The sequence below is a fragment of the Rhinatrema bivittatum genome, chromosome 2, assembly GCF_901001135.1.
Source record: "Rhinatrema bivittatum chromosome 2, aRhiBiv1.1, whole genome shotgun sequence".
Taxonomy (NCBI): domain Eukaryota; kingdom Metazoa; phylum Chordata; class Amphibia; order Gymnophiona; family Rhinatrematidae; genus Rhinatrema; species Rhinatrema bivittatum.
The window spans coordinates 326,341,437-326,361,505 of record NC_042616.1 but is presented as its reverse complement, the minus strand read 5'-3'; the positions used below and the strand labels follow the sequence as shown (position 1 = coordinate 326,361,505).

The window sequence follows — 20,069 nt, the reverse complement described above, 5'->3', positions numbered from 1 at the left end:
TTTCCGAATTCTTATGCTCATCTGGCGATGGTAGCGAGATAGTTTGCTTGAGATGGAAGTGAGACACCACTTTGGGGAGGAACGACGGCACTGTGCGTAACTGGATGGTTCCCGGGGTGAGTCTGAGGAATGGCTCCCGGCAGGACAGTGCTTCTAGCTCGGATATACGACGGGCTGAACAGACTGCCAGCAGGAAGACTGTCTTCAGTTTAATAGTCGGAGAGACAAGCCGCGGAGAGGTCTGAAGGAGGTTCCTGCTAGGAAATCTAGGACCACATTGAGGTTCCAAAGAGGCACGGCCACTTTAGGGGTGGTCGGATGTGCTTGACTCCTTTCAGGAAGGGGGAGACATCCGGGTGAGAGGCTATGCTGCTGGTCTCGCTCTTGGTTCCGTAGCATGACAATGTGGCCACCTGTTCCTTTATTTATTTTTTATTTATTTATTTAGGTTCTTTTAATATACCGATGCTCAAGACAGGTCTTATCGTACCGGTTTACAAAAAACAAGGGGAAACCAATAAACATAGGAAGCGAAAAAGTTACATTAAAACAAGGAGATCAAACCTGGCTTTTGAAGAATGAGAAAGATTAACAATTTCTATTCTAAATGTATAGAAGAGACTATCAGCAGGGAGCAGTTGCTTTGCTGATGAACTTAAATACATATATACATTGTAATGTTAATATACAGGGCGGTTCTAGAATAACGGATACTTAATGTAGATGTAGGAGGATATCTACCGGGGGGTAGAGGTCCTTACAGGTACCATGGATTTCTTCAGCAATAGGCTTGGGCGAAGAGCCAAGTTTTCAGTTTTTTTCTGAAAGTAAGATGACAATGTTCCTGGCGTATGTCTGGTGGGAGAGAATTCCAGTGGTATGGTCCTGCTGTTGATAGTGCTCTTTTATCGATGGAGTTATGTTTAGTGGAGCTGCTGGGAGGAACTTGTAGGGCGCTTCTATATGCATATCTGGTAGATCTTGAAGAAGAGTGTAATTTGAGAGGTATGGTTAGTTGTAGCGAGGATTGATGATATATGGCTTTGTGAATGATGGTCAGCGTTTTGAAGAGTATTCTGGAATGAATGGGTAGCCAATGGAGTAATTTTAGTATCGGAGTGATGTGGTCCATCCTGCGTGTGTTAGTAAGGATCCTGGCTGCTGCGTTTTGTAGCATTTGGAGGGGTTTGGTGGAGGAGGCTGGGAGACCAAGCAGTAGAGCGTTGCAGTAATCGATCGATTTTCGAGAAAATTATGGCTTGGAGGACCGATCTGTAGTCATGGAAGTGGAGTAGTGGTCTTAATTGTTTTAGGACCTGAAGTTTATAAAAGCCCTCTTTTGTGGTGTTATTAATGAATTTTTTGAGGTTCATTCTGGTGTCTAGGATGGTTCCAAGGTCTCTAACTTGATTTACTGATGGTAGGTTTGTGAAGTTGGCTGGTGGGTTGTTGTCATTGGGGGCGATGACCAGAAGCTCAGTTTTGGAAGTATTGAGAACCAGGCTGAGGCTCATGAGGAGGGTATTAATGGTGTGGAGGCAGCTGTTCCAGTAGTTTAGGATGTCTGACATAGGATCCTTCATGGGGATAATGATCTGCACGTCGTCGGCATAAATGAAAAAGGTGAGATTGAGGTTTTTGAGTAGTTGGCATAATGGGAGGAGATAGATATTGAATAGGGTCGGGGAGAGTGATGAACCCTGGGGTACTCCTTGCTTGGACGCTATGGGAGAAGATTCTTTGTTGCTTATTTTTACTTTGAAATATCTGTCACTTAGAAAAGATCTTAGCCAGTGGAGTGCAGATCCTGAGATGCCTATTTCCATCAGGCGGTCGATGAGGACTGTATGGTTAACAGTGTCGAATGCCGCAGAAATGTCTAGAAGGACCAGCAGGTATGATTGACTTTTGTCGAGGCCCATCAGGATGTTGTCCGTTAATGAGAGAAGAAGCGACTCTGTGTTCCTGTGTTTCCTAAATCCAAACTGTGATGGATGTAGAATGTCGTGTGTGTCCAGGAAGTCTGTGAGACTAGCGTTGACCAATTTTTCCATTATCTTGGCTATAAAAGGTAAGTTGGCGATTGGGCAGAAGTTTGCAAGGTTAGCTGGGTCCAGATTGGGTTTTTTTAGTAGAAGTTTCAGGGAGGCTGTTTTTAAAGCATTCGGGACAATTCCATTAGAGAGTGAGCAGTTTATGATGTCGGCCAGAGGTTTGGTGACGGTGTTAGGGATTGTGAGAAGGAGTTTGGTCGGGATTTGGTCTATTGGGTGCGAAGAGGGTTTCATATTCTTGATGATAGATTCAATTTCTAAGGGTGATGTGGGGTCAAAAGATTCTAGTACTTGTTTGTTAATCCTTAAGGCATAGTTTTGGTGTATTTGAGGCTGGTAATTTAAAGGAGGGGTGGAGGTAGGTGGAGTGGTAAGTAGATTTTTGACTTTGTTATCAAAGAAAATTGCTAGCTCATTAGATTTGTTTTGGGCCTCTTCTTCGGGGATGGTGGGAAGATTCGATGTGGTGAGTGCTGCCATGTAAGAGAATAGCATTTTGGGGTCGTATAGGAATCCGTGTATTTTTTTAGCGTAGAAGTCCCTTTTTGTGCGAAGAATGGTGGCTCTATAATATGTCATTGCAGTTCTGTAAGAGGCTTGTGTGATAGGCGAGGGATCCTTCCTCCAGCATTGTTCTTTGTGTTGAAGGTCTTGCTTGAGTTTTCTTAATTCAGTGGAAAACCAGAGTTTTTTGTTGGTGCCTGCGGGGTTGATCTCTTTGGAAGTTAAAGGACATATTTTGTCTGCTGCTGCATGAGTGAGGACTAGCCATGAGTTCAATGCCTTGTCCGGGTTTGTGAGGTCCAGGTTAGATAGGTCTTTGGTCAGGGTGTTGTTGAGGACTTCCATGGAACATGGTTTTCTGAAATGGATCGAGGATATAGGGATGTTGGTGTTGGGTTTTTTCTTTATGTATAGTTCAGTTTCTATCATTGAGTGATCTGACCATGGGATGGGTGTACATGAAGGAGCCGAGGTGGGAGTTATTGGGTCATTTGTGAATATTAAGTCCAACGTATGTCCTGCTTTGTGTGTGGGTTTATTGATAAGTTGTTTGAATCCCATAGCCAGAAGGGAAGTGAGTAGGGCGTCACAATTGGCGGATAGGGAAGGGGAATCAACATGGATGTTGAAGTCTCCTAGCAGTATGGCTGGTGCGTTGGTGTTGATGTGTTTGGCTACCAATTCTATGAGAGATGAAGGGTCGGATTCTAGTAGCCCAGGCGGGGCATAGATCAGACAGATTTGGAGCTGGGAGGATTTGAATAGTCCAATTTCAAGTTTAGTCCCAGATTTTATTGGATGTTGGGCTAGTCTCAGATTTTTTTTTGCGGCTAGCAGTAGACCACCCCCTCTTTTTTTCTCTCTGGGAATAGAGAAGAGGTCGTATATTTGTGTCGGTAATTGGTTGATTAGTGGTGTGTCTGTGTTTTTCAACCAAGATTCCGTGATAGCACACAGGTCAGGTTGGGTGTCTAAGAGATAGTCATTGAGTAGGTGGGATTTTTTTGATAAGGATTGTGCGTTGAGTAGGGTTATGGTAATTAAAGATAGGCCCAGAAATTGAGTTAGGGGGGAAATCATGATGGGAATTAGTGACCTTTTAGGTCGTTGGAGATTTAGAGTGAGTGTGTTACCTCTATTGAAGGGTGAATGAGGTATGATGGGGATAGGGAAAATTTGTAACATGTTGAAAGATATTTTTTTTTCCCTTTTTTAAAGGGGAACAACACTTTTTTTTTTTTTCGGTGCGGTTTGATGTAGATCTGGCTGTAATTGAAGAGGAAAGGCAGGAGTGCGATGACTTAGCTGGTATAGCGAGGAGAATTAAAGTTTCTTTCTTATACCTTTACTACATGGCTGCACGAAGGGGCGCACAAAGGGGCCTGCCCCTTTGACGCGCTCCTTCTGTGCGCGGCGCCTAGGAGGTGGTGATTTTAAAAGGTCCCTCCGCTCTCTGCGATTGGCTGGTCGGTCCGTCGGGGGGTCGGCGAGCCGTGCGGGTGGGCGGCGCGGATCGTTCAGCCGCGTGGTCGGCGTCTGGCCCGGTTGCGGGTAAGGGAATTTAAAGGCCTTACCCCAGGCGGGTCTGGGCACCGAGGTAAGGCGGAGTTGAGGGACAATCCCTTCTGTAGGCCATTCTGCAGGAATTCCAAAATCACAGGAATTTTGACTGAGCATGGTCTGATGTCGTGGTCCTCGCACCAGGTTTCGAATACTCTCCAAATCCTTATGTATGTTAGGCATATGGAGAACTTGCGTGCTTGGAGTAGGGTGTCAATTACTGCCTCCGAGTATCCGTTCCTCCTTAGGCGAGTCCTCTCAATGGCCAGACCATAAGAGAGAATCGAGCTGGATCCTCGTGGAGGATCGGTCCCTGTTGGAGCAGGTCTGTGTGTGGAGGTAGCGGCAGGGGGTTCCCTGTCAGCAGTCTTCGCATGTCTGCATACCACAGTCTTCTTGGCCAGTCCCAGGGCCACTAGAAGTACTGGTCCCCTGTGGTGTTCTATCTTGTGGATGACTGCGCCCAATAGGGGCCACGGCGGGAAGACACATAACATAATCTCCTGTGGCCAGGTCTGTACCAGGGTGTCGATTCCCTGGGCCTGGGGTTCCCGCCTGTGGCTGAAGAAACTGGGTACTTGAGCGGTGGACCGGATTGCCAGGAGGTCCATGGTTGGCGTTCCCCAACGGTTTACTATCAATTGGAATGCTGTGGTCGACAGCTTCCATTCTCCTGGATCTAGAATTTCTCTGCTGAGGTAGTCCGCCTCGATGTTGTCTTTCCCGGCAATGTGGACAGCCGAGATCTCTTGAAGATTCACTTCCGCCCATGACATTAGGAGGTCTATTTCCAGAGACACCTGTTGGCTTCTGGTTCCTCCCTGACAGTTGATGTAGGTCACTGCTGTTGCGTTTTCCGACATTACTCTGACCGCTTTGCCTCGGAGTCTGTGACCGAACCTTAGGCAGGCTAGTATGACTGCCCAGGCTTCTAGGCGATTGATGTTCCATCCCGACTCTTCTTTGTTCCATTGCCCTTAGGCGGTTAGCTCCTGGCAGTGTGCTCCCCATCCTCGTAGGCTGGCATCCGTGGTGAGTAGGATCCAGGTTGGGGAGGATAGTCTGTTCCCTGGCTCAGATGGGCTTCTTGTAGCCACCATCATAGGTGGGCCCAAATTCTGTCCGGGAGCCGAAGCCATACGATGCAGTTCTGGGACAGTGGATTCCATTGTGATAATAATGTGTGTTGTAGGGGTCTCATGTGAGCTAAGGCCCATGGGACTATTTCCAGTGTGGATGCCATGAGACCGAGAACTTGTAGGTAATCCCATGCTGTGGGGCGAAGTTCGCTCAATGGGGTTTGTAACTGGTTCATCAGTTTTGATCTCCTTGACTGTGTCAGGATGACCTTGTCTTGTTTGGTGTCGAACCGGACTCCCAAGTATTCTAAGGATTGGGAAGGCTGCAGGCAGCTCTTGTTTGTGTTGACCACCCACCCGAGGCTCTCCAGTAGAGTTTTGACTCTTTTGGTTGCCTGGTGGCTTTCCTCTGGGGATTTCGCTCTGATCAGCCTATCATCTAGTTAAGGGTGTACGCGGATTCCCTCCTTCCTCAGTGTTGCTGCCACCACCACTATGATCTTGGTGAATGTCCAGGGTACAGTGGCTAACCCGAAAGGTAGTGCCCGGAACTGGTAGTGATGGTCCAGGATCGAGAAGCGTAGAAAACACTGCTGTTCTTGATGGATCGGAATGTTTAGGTAGGCTTCCGACAGATCCAGAGAGGAAGAAACTCTCCCGGTTGTATCGCCCTTATTACAGAGCGTAGGGTTTCCATGCGGAAGCAAGGAATCTTCAGGTGCCAGTTGACCGCCTTGAGGTCCAGGATAGGTCTGAACGTTCCTTCCTTCTTGGGAACGATAAAATAGATGGAATAATGGCCAGTATTTATTTGTTGCGGCGGCACCGGTGTTATAGTCTCTAAGGCTAGCAATCTGGTCAGTGTAGCTTCCACTGTCATTCTCTTGGAAGGGTCATGGCACGGAGATTCCACAAACTTGTCCGGAGGGAGGTGGTGGAAATCCAAGTAATATCCCTCTCAAATGATGAATAAGACCCACTTGTCCGAAGTTATCTCGACCCATCTTTGGTAGAATAGGGCAAGTCTGCCTCCTATGGCTTTTTCCTTTGGATGGGTCGGCTGATTTTCATTGTGGGGTGTGGCTGGGGCCTGGGCCCGAGCTGGCTCCCCTTTTATTGTGCTTGTTCCGAAAGGACTGGCTCCGGCCTGCAGGACGGGCCGCTTGATATGAGCTTCTATATGGGTTGAAGCACTATGATCCTCTGCCCCTGGAGGTTTGGGGGAAGGATCGCTGGTTTCTCTTATTCCTGTCCTCCGGTAGCCTCGAAAGTGGGGACTCACCCCATTTGTTGGCTAGTTTCTCTAGTTCGCTTCTGAACAGGAGTGCTCCCTTGAAATGCATCCTTGTGAGTCTCGTTTTGGAGGATGCATCGGCTGACCAGTTTCAGAGCCAGATTTGTCTTCTTGCTGCCACGGCAGATGAGACTCCTCTAGCTGCTGTGCGTACCAGATTCGAAGCGGTGTTCGCGAGGAATGATACAGCTGGTTCCAGGGCTTCCCCAGGAGTGTTGTTCCTGGTCTGTGCTAAGCAGGCGCATGTCACCACGGCACAGGAGGCCGCAATCTGTAAAGACATAGCAGAGACGTCAAAGGACTGTTTGAGGATAGATTCCAGATGTCTGTCTTGAGCATCCTGGAGTGCTGCTCCTCCCTCCACCAGGATAGTAATGCGCTTCGAGACCGCGCAGACCATGGCATCCACTTTCAGACATGTCAGGAGATCTTTGGCGGCTGGGTCCAGCGGGTACATGGCTGCCAGAGCCAGAGCCCGGCCCCCTTTGAACGTGGTTTCTGGGGCATCCCATTCCAGGTCAATTAGTTGCTGGACGGCTTGTAATAGTGGGAAATGGCGGTAGGTCTGACGGAGTCCCTCCAATAGTGGGTTTGTCTTAGATTCCCCCGAAGCACTTGTGCCCGGGATGGCAAGCACTTTTAAGCTGTGTGTGACCAGGTCTGGAAGCTCGTCCTTGGTGAAGAAGCATCTCATGGTTCGATGGGGTTCTGTCCCCAGAGGGAGTTCCCCTTCCTTCAGGGGTTCTGACTCCTCATCTGAGATGTCCGTGTCCCCGAAGATGGGGCTTCTAGGTGGTGGGATCACTTCCCTGGGCATAGAGGGTCCCGACATGTTGAGGTCCTCTGGTGGAGCTTGAGGCCGCATTATAGGAGGCCCCGGTTGCATGTGGACGAAGGTATGCAGACCTTTGAAGAATTCCACCCAGGAGATAGATGCTGGGTCTAGACTAGGGGATGCCGTGTCCCTGGGGAGCCCTGTTTGAGGGGGGGTCCCGCTGTGTAATGCTAGGTCCGGTGTACTGCTCGAGAGGCTAGGGTCCGGTACCGGTTGGGGAGGACCATGAGTTGGATCCCCTAGGGCTTCTTCTCACTGTATACACAGGGCCATGGCCTCCTCATGCTGTGCAGCCCTAATGTGGCATGCTGGGCAAAGGCCCAGAGCTTTGAGTTTATTTTCCAGTGGTGCCATGGCTTGTGCGTGTACAATTCAGTTGTGCGTTCCGGTGTGCATTGAAGTTGTCCGCGTAGGTTTGGTGCGTGCGTGCAGGGAGATGTGCGCCCTGTTATGCGCCCGGCACCATAAGCGCGAAGCTAAGCGAGTCCCTTGTACGCCCGGTACTTGTGCATGCGACGTTGTGCGCACAAGGTATTTGTGCTCACGGCTCGCCTCTGTGCGCACGGATCAAAAAGGGGGACAGGGCGGCGACCACGCGGACAATATGGCGACCACCTCGGAGGGTCTCCACGTGGGAGAGCCCTCGGATCTGACCAGGGTCTAGCTCTGCTAGGGCAGATCAACCGGGTGGCACTGGTCCCGGCTGGCGACCTGTGCGTCTCCTCGAGCTTCGGAGACCGAAGACTTTTAAATAGATTTCTACCTTACCTTGTCTTGGCGCTTCCTGGTTTCGTTCCGGGCGGTCTCCGGCTGCGGGGGGGGGGGAGGGAAATACCTTCACCGCTGCGCTTGAAGTTGCACCCGCTGCCTCTCAACCTCACCCGATGTCGGGGGCTAGGTCCCCGCCGAGGGTCGGCCGCCGGACCAAGGCTTACCTCCGAGGGATCGCGAAAATCACCTTGGGAAATCTCAACTGGGGGAGGGACCCAACGGGTGGCACCGCAGGAGAGCGGGTCTCGTCTGTAGAGGTAAGATTGCTTCTTAATTTGGTTTTCTTTGGTAAAATTACTCTAACGCTGTGCTAGCGTGCATAGAGTCCCTAACTGCTACGGAAAATACTGAAGAGCTGCACTTCCTGCAGGGGTATATGTACTAGGGCTGACGTCAGATTGAAATCTGATCAGTCTCCAACTGCTATCAGGAGTACACTATACCCATTGGTCCTGAGTCCATCTGCTAAACGCTAGGAAATTAACATTAACCTTTATAAGAGACTGGCTTACAACGCCCCCACCCACCAACAAAGACTTTGTACTGTCACCTCCCGCTTGCTGCCACTATCTCAGTGAGGCAGCAGCCTTCCAACCTTCTGCTCCGTGAAGGTGGTACCCACTGGCATCCTGCTTCGTGAATGCCGCCGTGACCACTACCGCTTCATGCAGTGTGTGTTGCCTCACCAACCCCCCTGGCTGTCCTTGCAGGCCACGCTTATTTATGTCAGGCCTCCATTTGGCCACCCCCAAACCAGCCACCATCTCGGTTTGCGCCATCCACTGCATAGGTCAATTGCCTTCTGCCAATTAATAGGCTGTCAAATCGCACCCCGCTTCATGCTCTCCCCCCCCCCCCCCCCCCCACACAAAATCCCCCCTATGCGTAATCTTTGGTGCCTGGACCCTTCTCCCTCCCCCAAACACCAAAGCATACCCCTATGCACTGGTGATGGCCCTACCACTGTTAGCTTAAGGCTCTGACACCCTCAACCCTGTAGCGCTGTGGCGTGGTGGGAGGGTTGCTCTCTCATCCTTCGTCGGCTAATGTGCTTCCATTCCCTCCACTACTCCATATAGTTTCTAAGCCTTTGCTACCTCTCCTTTTCTCATTGGCTTCTGGCTTAGCTTTAAATCAATCAGGGAGCCCTGTTGACCATATGTTCCCCTCCCTTCCCTTCTCGAGCTGGCTGTAGCACGTCTGCCCAGTTATGAGACCCTTGCCTCAACTAATGGCACATCCTAACAAGTTGGAAAGTACATGAAAGAAGCATAGCATAAAGTTATGCTTTCCATTGTCTGAGTGATTGAGTTGGTACAAGGGACAGAGACTAAAAGTTGTTAGCCAACTGTAATTTTGCACAGATCAGAACCAAAATCATAACTCTCTAATAACTAGTGGTCTTGATTCCTCATTCCAAATTTCAGCCAAATTCATGAAATAGTTTCCAAGTTACAGCATGTGTATGGACAGACATATGGACGCATCATCAATAGGGGCTTTTGCACTGTAGACTGTGCCTAACAAAACAATCTTATTTATTTAGTTTTTCTATACCGGTGTTGATACATACCTTCACACCGGTTAACAATATTTCTTAAAATAATAACATAAAATACATAAAAAGAAATAAAAAATACATTAAATTTAATAAAAAAACAAGAAAAGCTAACAAAAATGCTAATACATATGTAAAAATAAATCATAAAATGCTCAAATTTAAAACTAAAATTATAAAAACAGCTAAAGTAAAATAAAGCTTCTAACTAGCTACTACTTGAAAAGCTTGTATGTATAACCAGGTTTTCAGAGCTTTCTTGAACTCTTTTAAGTTACCTTGGAGCCTTAGTTCGACAGGTAGTGAATTCCAAACACCTGGTCCCGCTAATGACACCGCCCTTTCTCTAACAGATGTAAGTCTGGCTGTGGAAACCGAGGGAATTGTGAGAAGACCTTTGCCTGCTGACTGTAAATTTCGTTGGGAGTATGAATGCTACATAGACCGCTTTGTGTATTAAGCATAAAGTTTTATATTGAATTCTAAATTCAGTTGGTAACCAATGTAGCTCAGCAAGGACTGGGGTAATATGATCTTTTTTGTTGGTGCCAGAGATGAGTCTGGCAGCAGAATTCTGCAAAATCTGAAGTGTGCGTGATTCTTTGCTTCCCTGGATGGGTTGGCTGGGCGCTGGCATAGCTGCCATCTCCCCTACCGCCTGGGACAAGCGAGCATCTGGGGTCCCCCTATGTCACTCCCCACCCTCCCCAACACGCCACAGACCTCCAGGCCTGTGGTGGTCAGAGCACACGGGGCCCTTCGAGGCAGTGGAGGCATGCGGCCTATTGGTGACCTCGGAGTCTCATTTATTTATTTATTTATCTATCAGGTTTTATATACTGTCATTCAGCTTCATTATAAAGTCATCATAACGGTTTACAAACACATAGGAAGGTTACAAGCATATTAATATGACTGTTAACGAGAGACATCCGTTTACAAAGATTAACTAGAACCAGCACTACGGATTGCACGAAGGGGTGCAAAGGGGAATGCTCCTTTGTTGCGCCCCTTCGGCATGTGACGCATGGCGTGTGGCGCCTGGTGGTAAGACACTGTTTAACAGTCCGTCGTTGCCTTCGATGACGTCGGCGGGTGGGGGGGGGCAGGTCTCCCAATCGGGGCTCTCTCATCGCTATTCCCTTCTCATTTCCTGATGGAATTTTCTTTTATTGGCATGTCACATGTTGGCAGTTACATGTTTTGCAGCATTGTGGTGGCTTTCCTGATGTGGGCTGCAGTGTCTCCTTTTGCTGCTCTTCCCCCACCCCAGTGCGTGGGGTGTGCGTATCTGCTGGGTGAGTGTGCATGAGTTGTGGCGGGCAGGCGAGTGTGGCTCACATGCTGGGGTGTATCAATTACTCTTACATGTTTAAAAAAAAAACAACCAAAAAAAACCACAGTTGTGTTAATACAGCAGCCTTCGCCAAACAAGCGGTACGGTGGCACTTTTCCGCACGGTGCTCAGACATGTCAAGGGCATTAACATAGTGAATGACTAAGGTGAAGGATAAAATGGCTTTTCCTCTCACCCTGATCCATATAGATTACCCATGCCTTCTGTTAAGGGTACATATACAATTATTTCTCACTGAGTGTGGGACATATGGGACAAGTTTACTTTGTGAATCCAGCAGCCATCATAATGCCCTTACTATACAACGTCTTATTTTACCAGTCTCATGTGACCGCTGTATGTGACCAGCAACTTACGATAATCCCATGCCAACTCCAACGAACCCCGGCAAAGCCCGGCTAAGCCACGCGCGCCCCTTAGGCGCGCGGCTTTGGCGACGCGCCGTCTGGTCGCTGATGATATGGGCGTCTCAGAGCTCCTCCCCCTGATGTCAGAGCTCAGGGACCAGCAGGGAAATGTAGGAAATGAACAGCCGAAGCAGTGTCAGTCGCTCCAAAAACAGCGAATTAGCAAAAGAAATCTCAACAAGCAAGTTTTCATAAGGAGCAGCGTCTACTACCTCCAGTGAGATCTGGAACATCGGTAATCCTCACTGCCTGGACGCCGATGATATGGGTGTCTCAGAGCTCCTCCCCCTGACGTCAGAGCTCAGGGGCCAGCAGGGAAATGTAGGAAATGAACAGCCGAAGCAGTGTCAGTCGCTCCAAAAACAGCGAATTAGCAAAAGAAATCTCAACAAGCAAGTTTTGGCTGCAGGCTGCAGGCCATAGCCATATTTTGGGGGTAGTGAGACCATTAGGGACGGTTTCCACTACTATGTTCAGATCAACCTCGTATCAAAGCTGGGGCCTCTTCTCCCAGCCTCTCAGAGCACTAACATAGTAATGACAGCAGAAAAAGACCAAATGATTCATCCAGTCAGCCCACAGGAAATCCTAACCACACCCCTTTTCCTTATCGTAGGAGTTATTCATGCAAAATTGATAGCATTTTGATAAATCTAGGCCTAAGTTCATTGTATCTTAAATTATTAATGACCTGTTCTTAAAATCTTCACCAAATACAAATCAACAAAAAATATTTGTTGACACATACTATCTAAACATAAATACACAAATACCCAAATTGCAGTATACACATTCACACACATACCTGCATTCATACCACAGAAATAGGACAACTGTGTGCTGTTTCCCAGGTCTGATGTGTTGTGTGCATATTAAGTAACAACTATTATTGAACTCTCTTTTTTTTTTTTTTCTAAGTAAACATTAAAATGCTTCTCATTTCTAAAATTTGATTTTCTCCTTGAAAATAAAATAATGGCATCATGCATACTCCCAATCAACAAAACAAGTTGCCCCATCATTAAAGACAACAAATTATTGTCTGGTTCCTTGTTTTCATTACTGTACAATCAATTCTAACAATATTATTATTATTATTATTAACTATATAAAACATTTTGTTTCATTTTGGGGACTAAGGTTTGATGGTGGCATTTCATCATCCCATCTCTAAATTTATAAGAGTAAAAAGTAGGACTCCTACTTTTTCCATATATTGTACATCGCTACATTACTTACCTTTACAAGGATAGCAGCACAAACCAACACTACGACTGGAAGAAGCAGCGTCTTAGCATATCGGACTGGTGTCTGAAATACATTTTAAAATGTTCTGTTTCAATATTTTGTTTTTATTTCTCTTGTTTTGATGCTTTGAAAATTATATCAGAAAACCTAAGGATGCCACTACAAAAATAATAATCAAAAACATTGGCAATTTAAATGTTTAATTTAAATCCTAGCAGTACAAATTCCAGGATCAATAGAATACTGAAAATACATTTATTCTTAAAAAAAAAAAAAATTCACACAAGACAAAATACAATGTATGAAATAATCTGCCACATGTTTAATATTTTTTCATAAATACTTAATTGAACAAAAACATAAGATATTCCATCATATACCCCCTGAGGTGGGATATGATAGAAGATCACCTCAATAAAATTTAACTATGCTTTTGTGAGGTACAGTAGCTTACAGTCTTTATTAAAAATTGTCATTCTCTTGATCAAATCAGGAGAAATAATCTCCTTGTTCAGGATTTTGCCCGAATCCCAAGTACTTATTTCAGAGCAACCTGCAGTCCAATAATTGAGAAGAAAATTCAATTACTCATTTATGTAACAAACTTCCTTTAGTAAAACTAGGTTGCCTCTGATCCTGCAACCCACTAGATTGTAGACAGTTTACTATTATTTCCTTCAGAAGTGTTTCCATTGATTTTTCTACCACTGAGGTAAGGCTAACCAGTCTATAGCTTTCAACCTCCTCTCTGCTACCACTCTTATGAAGCAGGACCACAATTGTCCTTCTCCATCTCTTTCAGCAAGCCTATGCGTTTTCTTCCTCCATCTATCCCCTACTAGTTGACTGCCCAAGGTTAATACTGTTGCACTGGGAGACCTCCCTAGGATACAACTTGGCTATTATCTCCAAAACATCACTGTCAAACATGGACTCAAAAATCAAATTAGATCCAATAACAGGTAACGGAAAGAACGGTGACCGTATGAACAGCAAACACAAAAACAAAAACCTGAACAAAGTTGATAAATTTATATAACGCACAACTAACTCCAAAAACCAAAACATCAAAACTTGCATATTGGTCACCCTACTACTACTGAACGCTCAATAAACTTAAAAAAAAAATAATCCCACTTATCAAGGATATTATTGAACAACCTACAATATTTTGTATAACTGAAACCTGGCTAAACGACAAGGACAACATATTCTTAAACCAATTATCTCATCTTAGCTATGATCTATTCCATATACCACGACAAGAAAGAAAAGGTGGAAGCCTACTAATAAATCTGCAAAAAAGAACTCAAATTAGCACTAAAGAAAATCGAAGTTTTCCCTCCATATGAAGTAGCTATCTTAAAATAAAAACAAATTAATATCAGATTAATATACTGCCCACCTGGCCTACTCCAAAAAGATTGCTCACTCATTACAGAACTTTTCACAAAAGAATTCCGTACTCAGAAAAAATAATCTTAGGCAACTTTAATCTACATGTAAACGCTTCACCAAGACCCCCATCTTGCGACTTGCTCATTGATGAAATGGAGGCCTTAGGATGAACTCAACACATCTCTGAAGCCACCCACAAAGCTGGTAACACGCTTGATTTAATATTCACAAATCCTAATTACTACAACATAAGTACTAAACACAAAACAATCCCATGGTCTGATCACCATCTAATCAAAGCTGATCTAATATACAAAAACTAATATCTAAAAACTCTGATATGAAAAATGCCATAACATTCAGAAAGGAAATAAAAATGGAAACACTAACAAATGCATTAGAGATCAAAATTAATGATTTAAACCTAAACAACTGCTATGATGCATTTGATTTGTGGGGAAATATGATCAAAGAAATTGCAGATAAACATAGCCCAATACAAACAAAAACTGCAAACAAAAATAAAGAAAATCAGAGAAAAATGAACTACTCGTTTAATGATAAACTGAAAGAGTCTAAAAAACTACTGAGAAATTAGAAAAAAGATGGTGAAAAACCTCTACAGATGAATCACTAAGATACAAATCTCAACTATTCCATTACCAAACACGAACGAACAAATCAAGAAAATAATATTAAGGAGTAATATTCAACTCAAAACTCTTATTTGAGGCAGTTAAGTCTAATTAATGACCCTTTTTCACATCATACAAACATTAATTTTACAAAAACTTCATGTACTGATTATGCAACAGCTCTAAGAGAAAAAAATCAAAATGCTGAATCAACAAATCACTTAGTCCTACCCTCTGATAGCAACAGAAGATCTACCAGCACAAGATAAATGGTTATCATTTGACAGAGTATCAAAACTGGAGATAGGCAAAATTATAGCCAAACTAAAACCTGCCTCATATCCCCTTGACCTGATACCAGCCACCCTGCTAAAACAAGTAAACCAATCAATAGCCCCTACAATCACAATTCTAGTCAACCTTGCTCTTGCTGAAGGTCATATGCCCCAAAGTCTAAAACAGGCAATAATAAAACCAATTATAAAAAAATAAATTTGGAAGTCTTGATGATTGGAATAACTATCGTCTAATATCAAACTTAACCTTCATTGAGAAAATACTTGAAAAAACAGTCCTTATCCAACTTCAAAATCATCTTGAAGACAGTAAGACACTTTATCCTAACCAATTTGGATTCTGGAAAAACCACTCGACTGAAACTCTTCTTAACTGATCCTATTTTACGAAGTTTTGACTCAAACAAATCATACTGTCTAGTCCTAATTGATCTAACAGCTGCCTCTGACACTGTGACCATAACCTGCTATGCCAAAAGTTGAAAAACATTGGGATTGATGGAAATATGCTAAAATGGTTCACGTCTTTCCTTGCAGATAGATCATTCCAAGTAAAACTAGACAATTACCTGTCCGACACCTTCCAAAGTACAACTAGCACACCACAAGGATAAACGCTATCAGCAACATTATTTAATATCTACATGCTGCCCATATGCAAATTACTAACAGACTTGGGTTTAAACTTCTTCCTATATGCGGATCATCTATAATTTCATATCCCTCTAACAAAATCATTTGAAAAAACATCTCTCATTTCTGAATATATGATTGAAATAAAAGAAAAATTAGCTCAATGAAAACTCTCAATGAACTCCCAATAAACTGAAATAATTTGGGGGCTCATTGAGATAATATAACTACAGGGATAGATCTCGGAAGTTGGCAAGTAACCCCTGCAACTCAAGTGAGAAATCTAGGGGTCCAAATTAATGAAAATGTAACAATGAAAGCCCACATAAGCAAAATGATTAGATCTGGTTTCTAAAAGCTGCAGATTCTGAGCTGATTAAAACCTCTACTAAGCAAAACAGATTTCAAAACAGTTTTATAATCTCTCATTTTCTCAAACCTTGATTACTGTAATTCATTACTTATAGGTCTTCCAACTAGTCACTTAAAACCCCTGCAACTATTACAAAATGCTGTAGCTAGACTAACATTCAATAACATTAACCTGAACAACAATGATCTGCTAGGAATAACATTTAAACTTCACAACACCCCACGAACCCTCAGATCACAAAACAACAGCCTCCTAGAAATCCCAAACTTAAGAGATTCTCATCTAACGCAAACTAGAGATAGAGTGATTTCAATTGCTGACCAAAAACTTTGGAATTCATGCCAGAAGAACTTCAAACATTATCAGATAAAAATAAATTCAAAAGCGACTTAAAAACTTGGCTATTCAAAAATGCCTTTTACTTGACAGAAACACCCAGTTCCCCATGACTCGGATAACCTAATAAATCTTGGACATTAAACTCCCCCTCACAAACCATATAATTTAGATCTATTTTCATGTTTGATGTCTACTATTGTAGTACTGCCGTTTCAATGAATGTTTACCCACCTTGTAACTCTCATTGTATATATGAATGTTTTTCCTGTAAACCTTTGTGATCTAGTGTTTCACAATTAATTTAAATAAATAAATAAATAAATAAATAAATAAATAAATAAATAGAATATCCCCAAATTTCAAATAACTCTACTTTTATTTTACACTGCTGCCCATTCTTACATTTTACTTCTTACTCCAGCATTTTATTTAATTCTATTTATAACTTACGGGGGGTTTTTTTGTTTTTTTTACTATGTTGAGTTCATGGACCCTTGGGCCGGCTAGAGTGAGAGATATAACTACTGCAGGAAGGCCTACAGCGATGCTCATAGCCGGGAGGTGGATCAAGACCAGGAGACCTGACAGGGCCTTCACCTATACCAGCCCTCGTTCCCCATGGGTTGAGCCCTTAGGTACTGAGAGGGCTGGTAGGACTTAGGAGATCTCTTGGAGACGAGAGAAGTAGTGAGCAGTCCAAGTCATGACAGGCGGAAGACAAGAAGAGTCAATGACAGTCCAGAGGTTCAAGGCAGGCGGCAGACAAGTAGGAAGTTAGGAGACGAAGCTGAGGTCAAACCGAAGAATCAAGCCAAGGATCGGATACAGGAGCAGGAACAAGGCACGGAGCAGGAACAGCAACTGAACTTTCAGGAGAAACAACCTGTTGCTAAGGCAGCTCTCCATAGCAGCTACCAGATCTAAATACTCCCTCCTTTATGAGATCATCCTCTGTCGCATCACTGCCTCTTAAAGGGGCAGAGTTTCCCGTGCGTGTCAAGGAGGAGCACTTGCTGAGGGAAGCAGGACAGCGTCGGCGGCCATGCGGCAGGCTCTGGGAGGCCTTCCGCGGTACGGAGCATGAAGAGGAGCGTCGGAGCCGGTAGAGAGGTCCCGTCAGGGGCCTGCCACCATGGGCACAGCTCGTGGGTGCTGCGCCCGTGAACCGTAACAATATTAGTGATATTAACTGGTTCTGCTAGTTTTATTTTTTTAGCAATTTAAATTTTATGAAGCTTATTGTTTGTGTTATATATTATTGATATTAACTTGTTTTACTAGGTTTGTTGTGTTAAACTATTGGCTATATTTTTGACTACTGTACATTGCTCTGTTTTAGAAACATAATAGGTGATTCATTAAGAATTAACAAACATAGGGAGTCATTTATCAAAATGCGCTAAGGCATTTTCGCATGTGTTAAGAGCTTATCGCATGCAAAAAGCACCGTTAACGCATGCAATAAGCCCTTAGTGCATGCGAAAATGCCTTTAACGCATGCGATAGCACCATATTGTATGGTGCGATGCAAATCCGAAAAAGGAGGAGGAGTTAGGGGTGGGAATGGGCTGGGTTTACCATTTTGCGAAGCTGTATTGCACGGCTTTAATGCTAATTTTAGCTACAACTATTTCAGTAGTGTTAAGTCGTGCCATAGCTTGTGTTACAGGGCGGTAAGGTGTTAGCGAATTTTGTGATGTCCCTCAAAGGCCTGTTTTAGTAGGTTTGAAGTGCCCAGAGCACCAGCCTAGCTGTATGAGAGAGAGAGAGAGAGAGTGAGACTGACTAGCCATAATGTCCTTTCCATAGATAGGTATTTATATCCCTATGGAAGGCCCACCTAGTAACTCGAGGTGAGGTTTAGGTATTAGTGTGGGGATTAGGGGCCACTTGGAAATTCAAAGTGAGACATACGAACAGAACAGTGGTCTCTTGTGAAGATTTGATGACCTTCGGAGTGAGGAAACTCACTCAAAGATGATATTTGTGCAATGTTCTCTCAACCTAGCTTGATGGACTCTCTACCTGGGTAACTTCCCCCTGTGATTTAATAGCAGAAACTTGAATCTGTGAGGAATTAAGTGTATTAACCAGGTCACATTGCTGAGAAACACATTGGGAAACTTGATTTGAGAGATTTGCAATTGCTTCCCAAATTATATCTAAAGTTATATTGGGAGGTTTACTCAAGGAAATTGTCGTTACCTCTGAAACCAATGCTGTAACTTGCCTAGCCGTTGATATTATTGGTGATATATTCGGCAGGGAGACATCTCATCTTTATCAGCAGTCTTCTCCCTCTGCATGCTCCTCCATATTGGCCCCTCCCGATGCTGCTACTGCTGATCGATCTTGCTCATCTCCACATGATGGGAACAGGCTGCTTACATCAACTTCTCTCGTGGGGAGGCCAGGTTGAGTGGGAGCCTGACGTGGCTCCGGCGAAAAAGATGACTCCAGGTCCGGGACTAGAAGTGATGGAACACCAATCCTCTGTCCTCCCAAGGATGACTCCATGGAGCCCTGGAGAGCTCCTGGTTCCTAAAGATATGTTGGTCCATCGGGCCTGAAAACAGTGAACCCTCTGAAACTTCAGGGAGCACTCTGGCCCTTCCTTTCCTTTTCCCCAACCAGTAAGTACTCCAAAAACTTTTAATATTGCAGCAAAATTTTAAGGGAAAAAGGATCAGCTCAGAGCGTGGCAGATTAGCATGCGACCATCTTGGAATCCTCAAACAGCATTTTAAAATGCATTTGTGGAGGACTCTTGCCTTACCCTGCCCGCAGCCTTTCAAGGTGCTTCCAGGAGGTGCAGAGTTCGAGCAGGTACGTTGCGCAGACATCATTTTCGGCGCTCGACTAGAGCCCTCAAATCCAGCTTGCGTGCAGATTCTCATCAAGGACTCTTGCCTTACCCTGCCTGCGGCCTTCCAGGAAGTGCAGAGTTCAAGCAGGCGCGCTGCACAGACATCATTTTCAGCACTCAACCAGAGCCTTCAAATCCAGCTGGTGTGTGGTGCGCCAAAGCTGCGCACCCCTTGTCTTCACGTTTTCGGATCATGGGAAGGAAAAGAAAAGGGAAGATAGTTGCTTCCCCAATGGTGTTGACACCTGTGAGAGGACCCATGGATAACCATGTTTGTTGCTCTGCTTCTATTACTTCTCAGATAAACTGTTCGGATGGGTCCGGGGATGCCTCCCTTAGTCCAGTGTCTGCCCAGATCCATTTTGCCCCAGATACAATCACTGGTGGAGGTTGAGAATAGCATTTTGGTTGACATGGATGATATGGGTCCTATGCTCTCTGGTGTTATAGAAGAGATTACAGTTTCTTCAGTTAATTCTCTTCCTGGAGCCAATGTGACTGTTAACTTGGATACTACTGTTCCTGTGTCAGTTTCTCGAGAAACCTTCAGTCCACTGCAATATCATAGTGTAAAAAACGTACATCCAAATTGGGCATGTTTTTTGAACATACGTGCATCCTGGGCACTCAATGCAAATGAGATGCCACACTGAAAGGAACACACGATGGATAATTTGTGCATCTATAACGCTTTGCACTGGGTGCCCAGGAGAGTAGCTGTGGGTCCATAACAGCCTGGCCAGAGTCCCGTCCCCCCCCCAAGAGGGTTGTTCCTCATTGGTCCTTTTCACTTGTCAGTGAAAAGGACCAATCCCCTTTCAGGACTGCCTTCTGAAAGGGGATTGATCCTTTCATTGATATG

At 44.7% G+C, this 20,069-nt stretch overlaps 1 protein-coding gene across 5 annotated transcripts in view; it reads right to left on the bottom strand.

Moving 5' to 3' along the window:
* The window catches only part of DPY19L1 (dpy-19 like C-mannosyltransferase 1), a 414,496-nt gene that overhangs the window by 161,580 nt on the left and 232,847 nt on the right, over positions 1–20,069 (bottom strand). For all 5 annotated transcript variants that reach the window (XM_029589768.1, XM_029589772.1, XM_029589771.1 and 2 more), the window contains one exon: positions 12,659–12,730. In XM_029589768.1, coding sequence (XP_029445628.1) covers positions 12,659–12,730 — 72 coding nt within the window. The remainder of the gene's footprint in view (positions 1–12,658; positions 12,731–20,069) is intronic.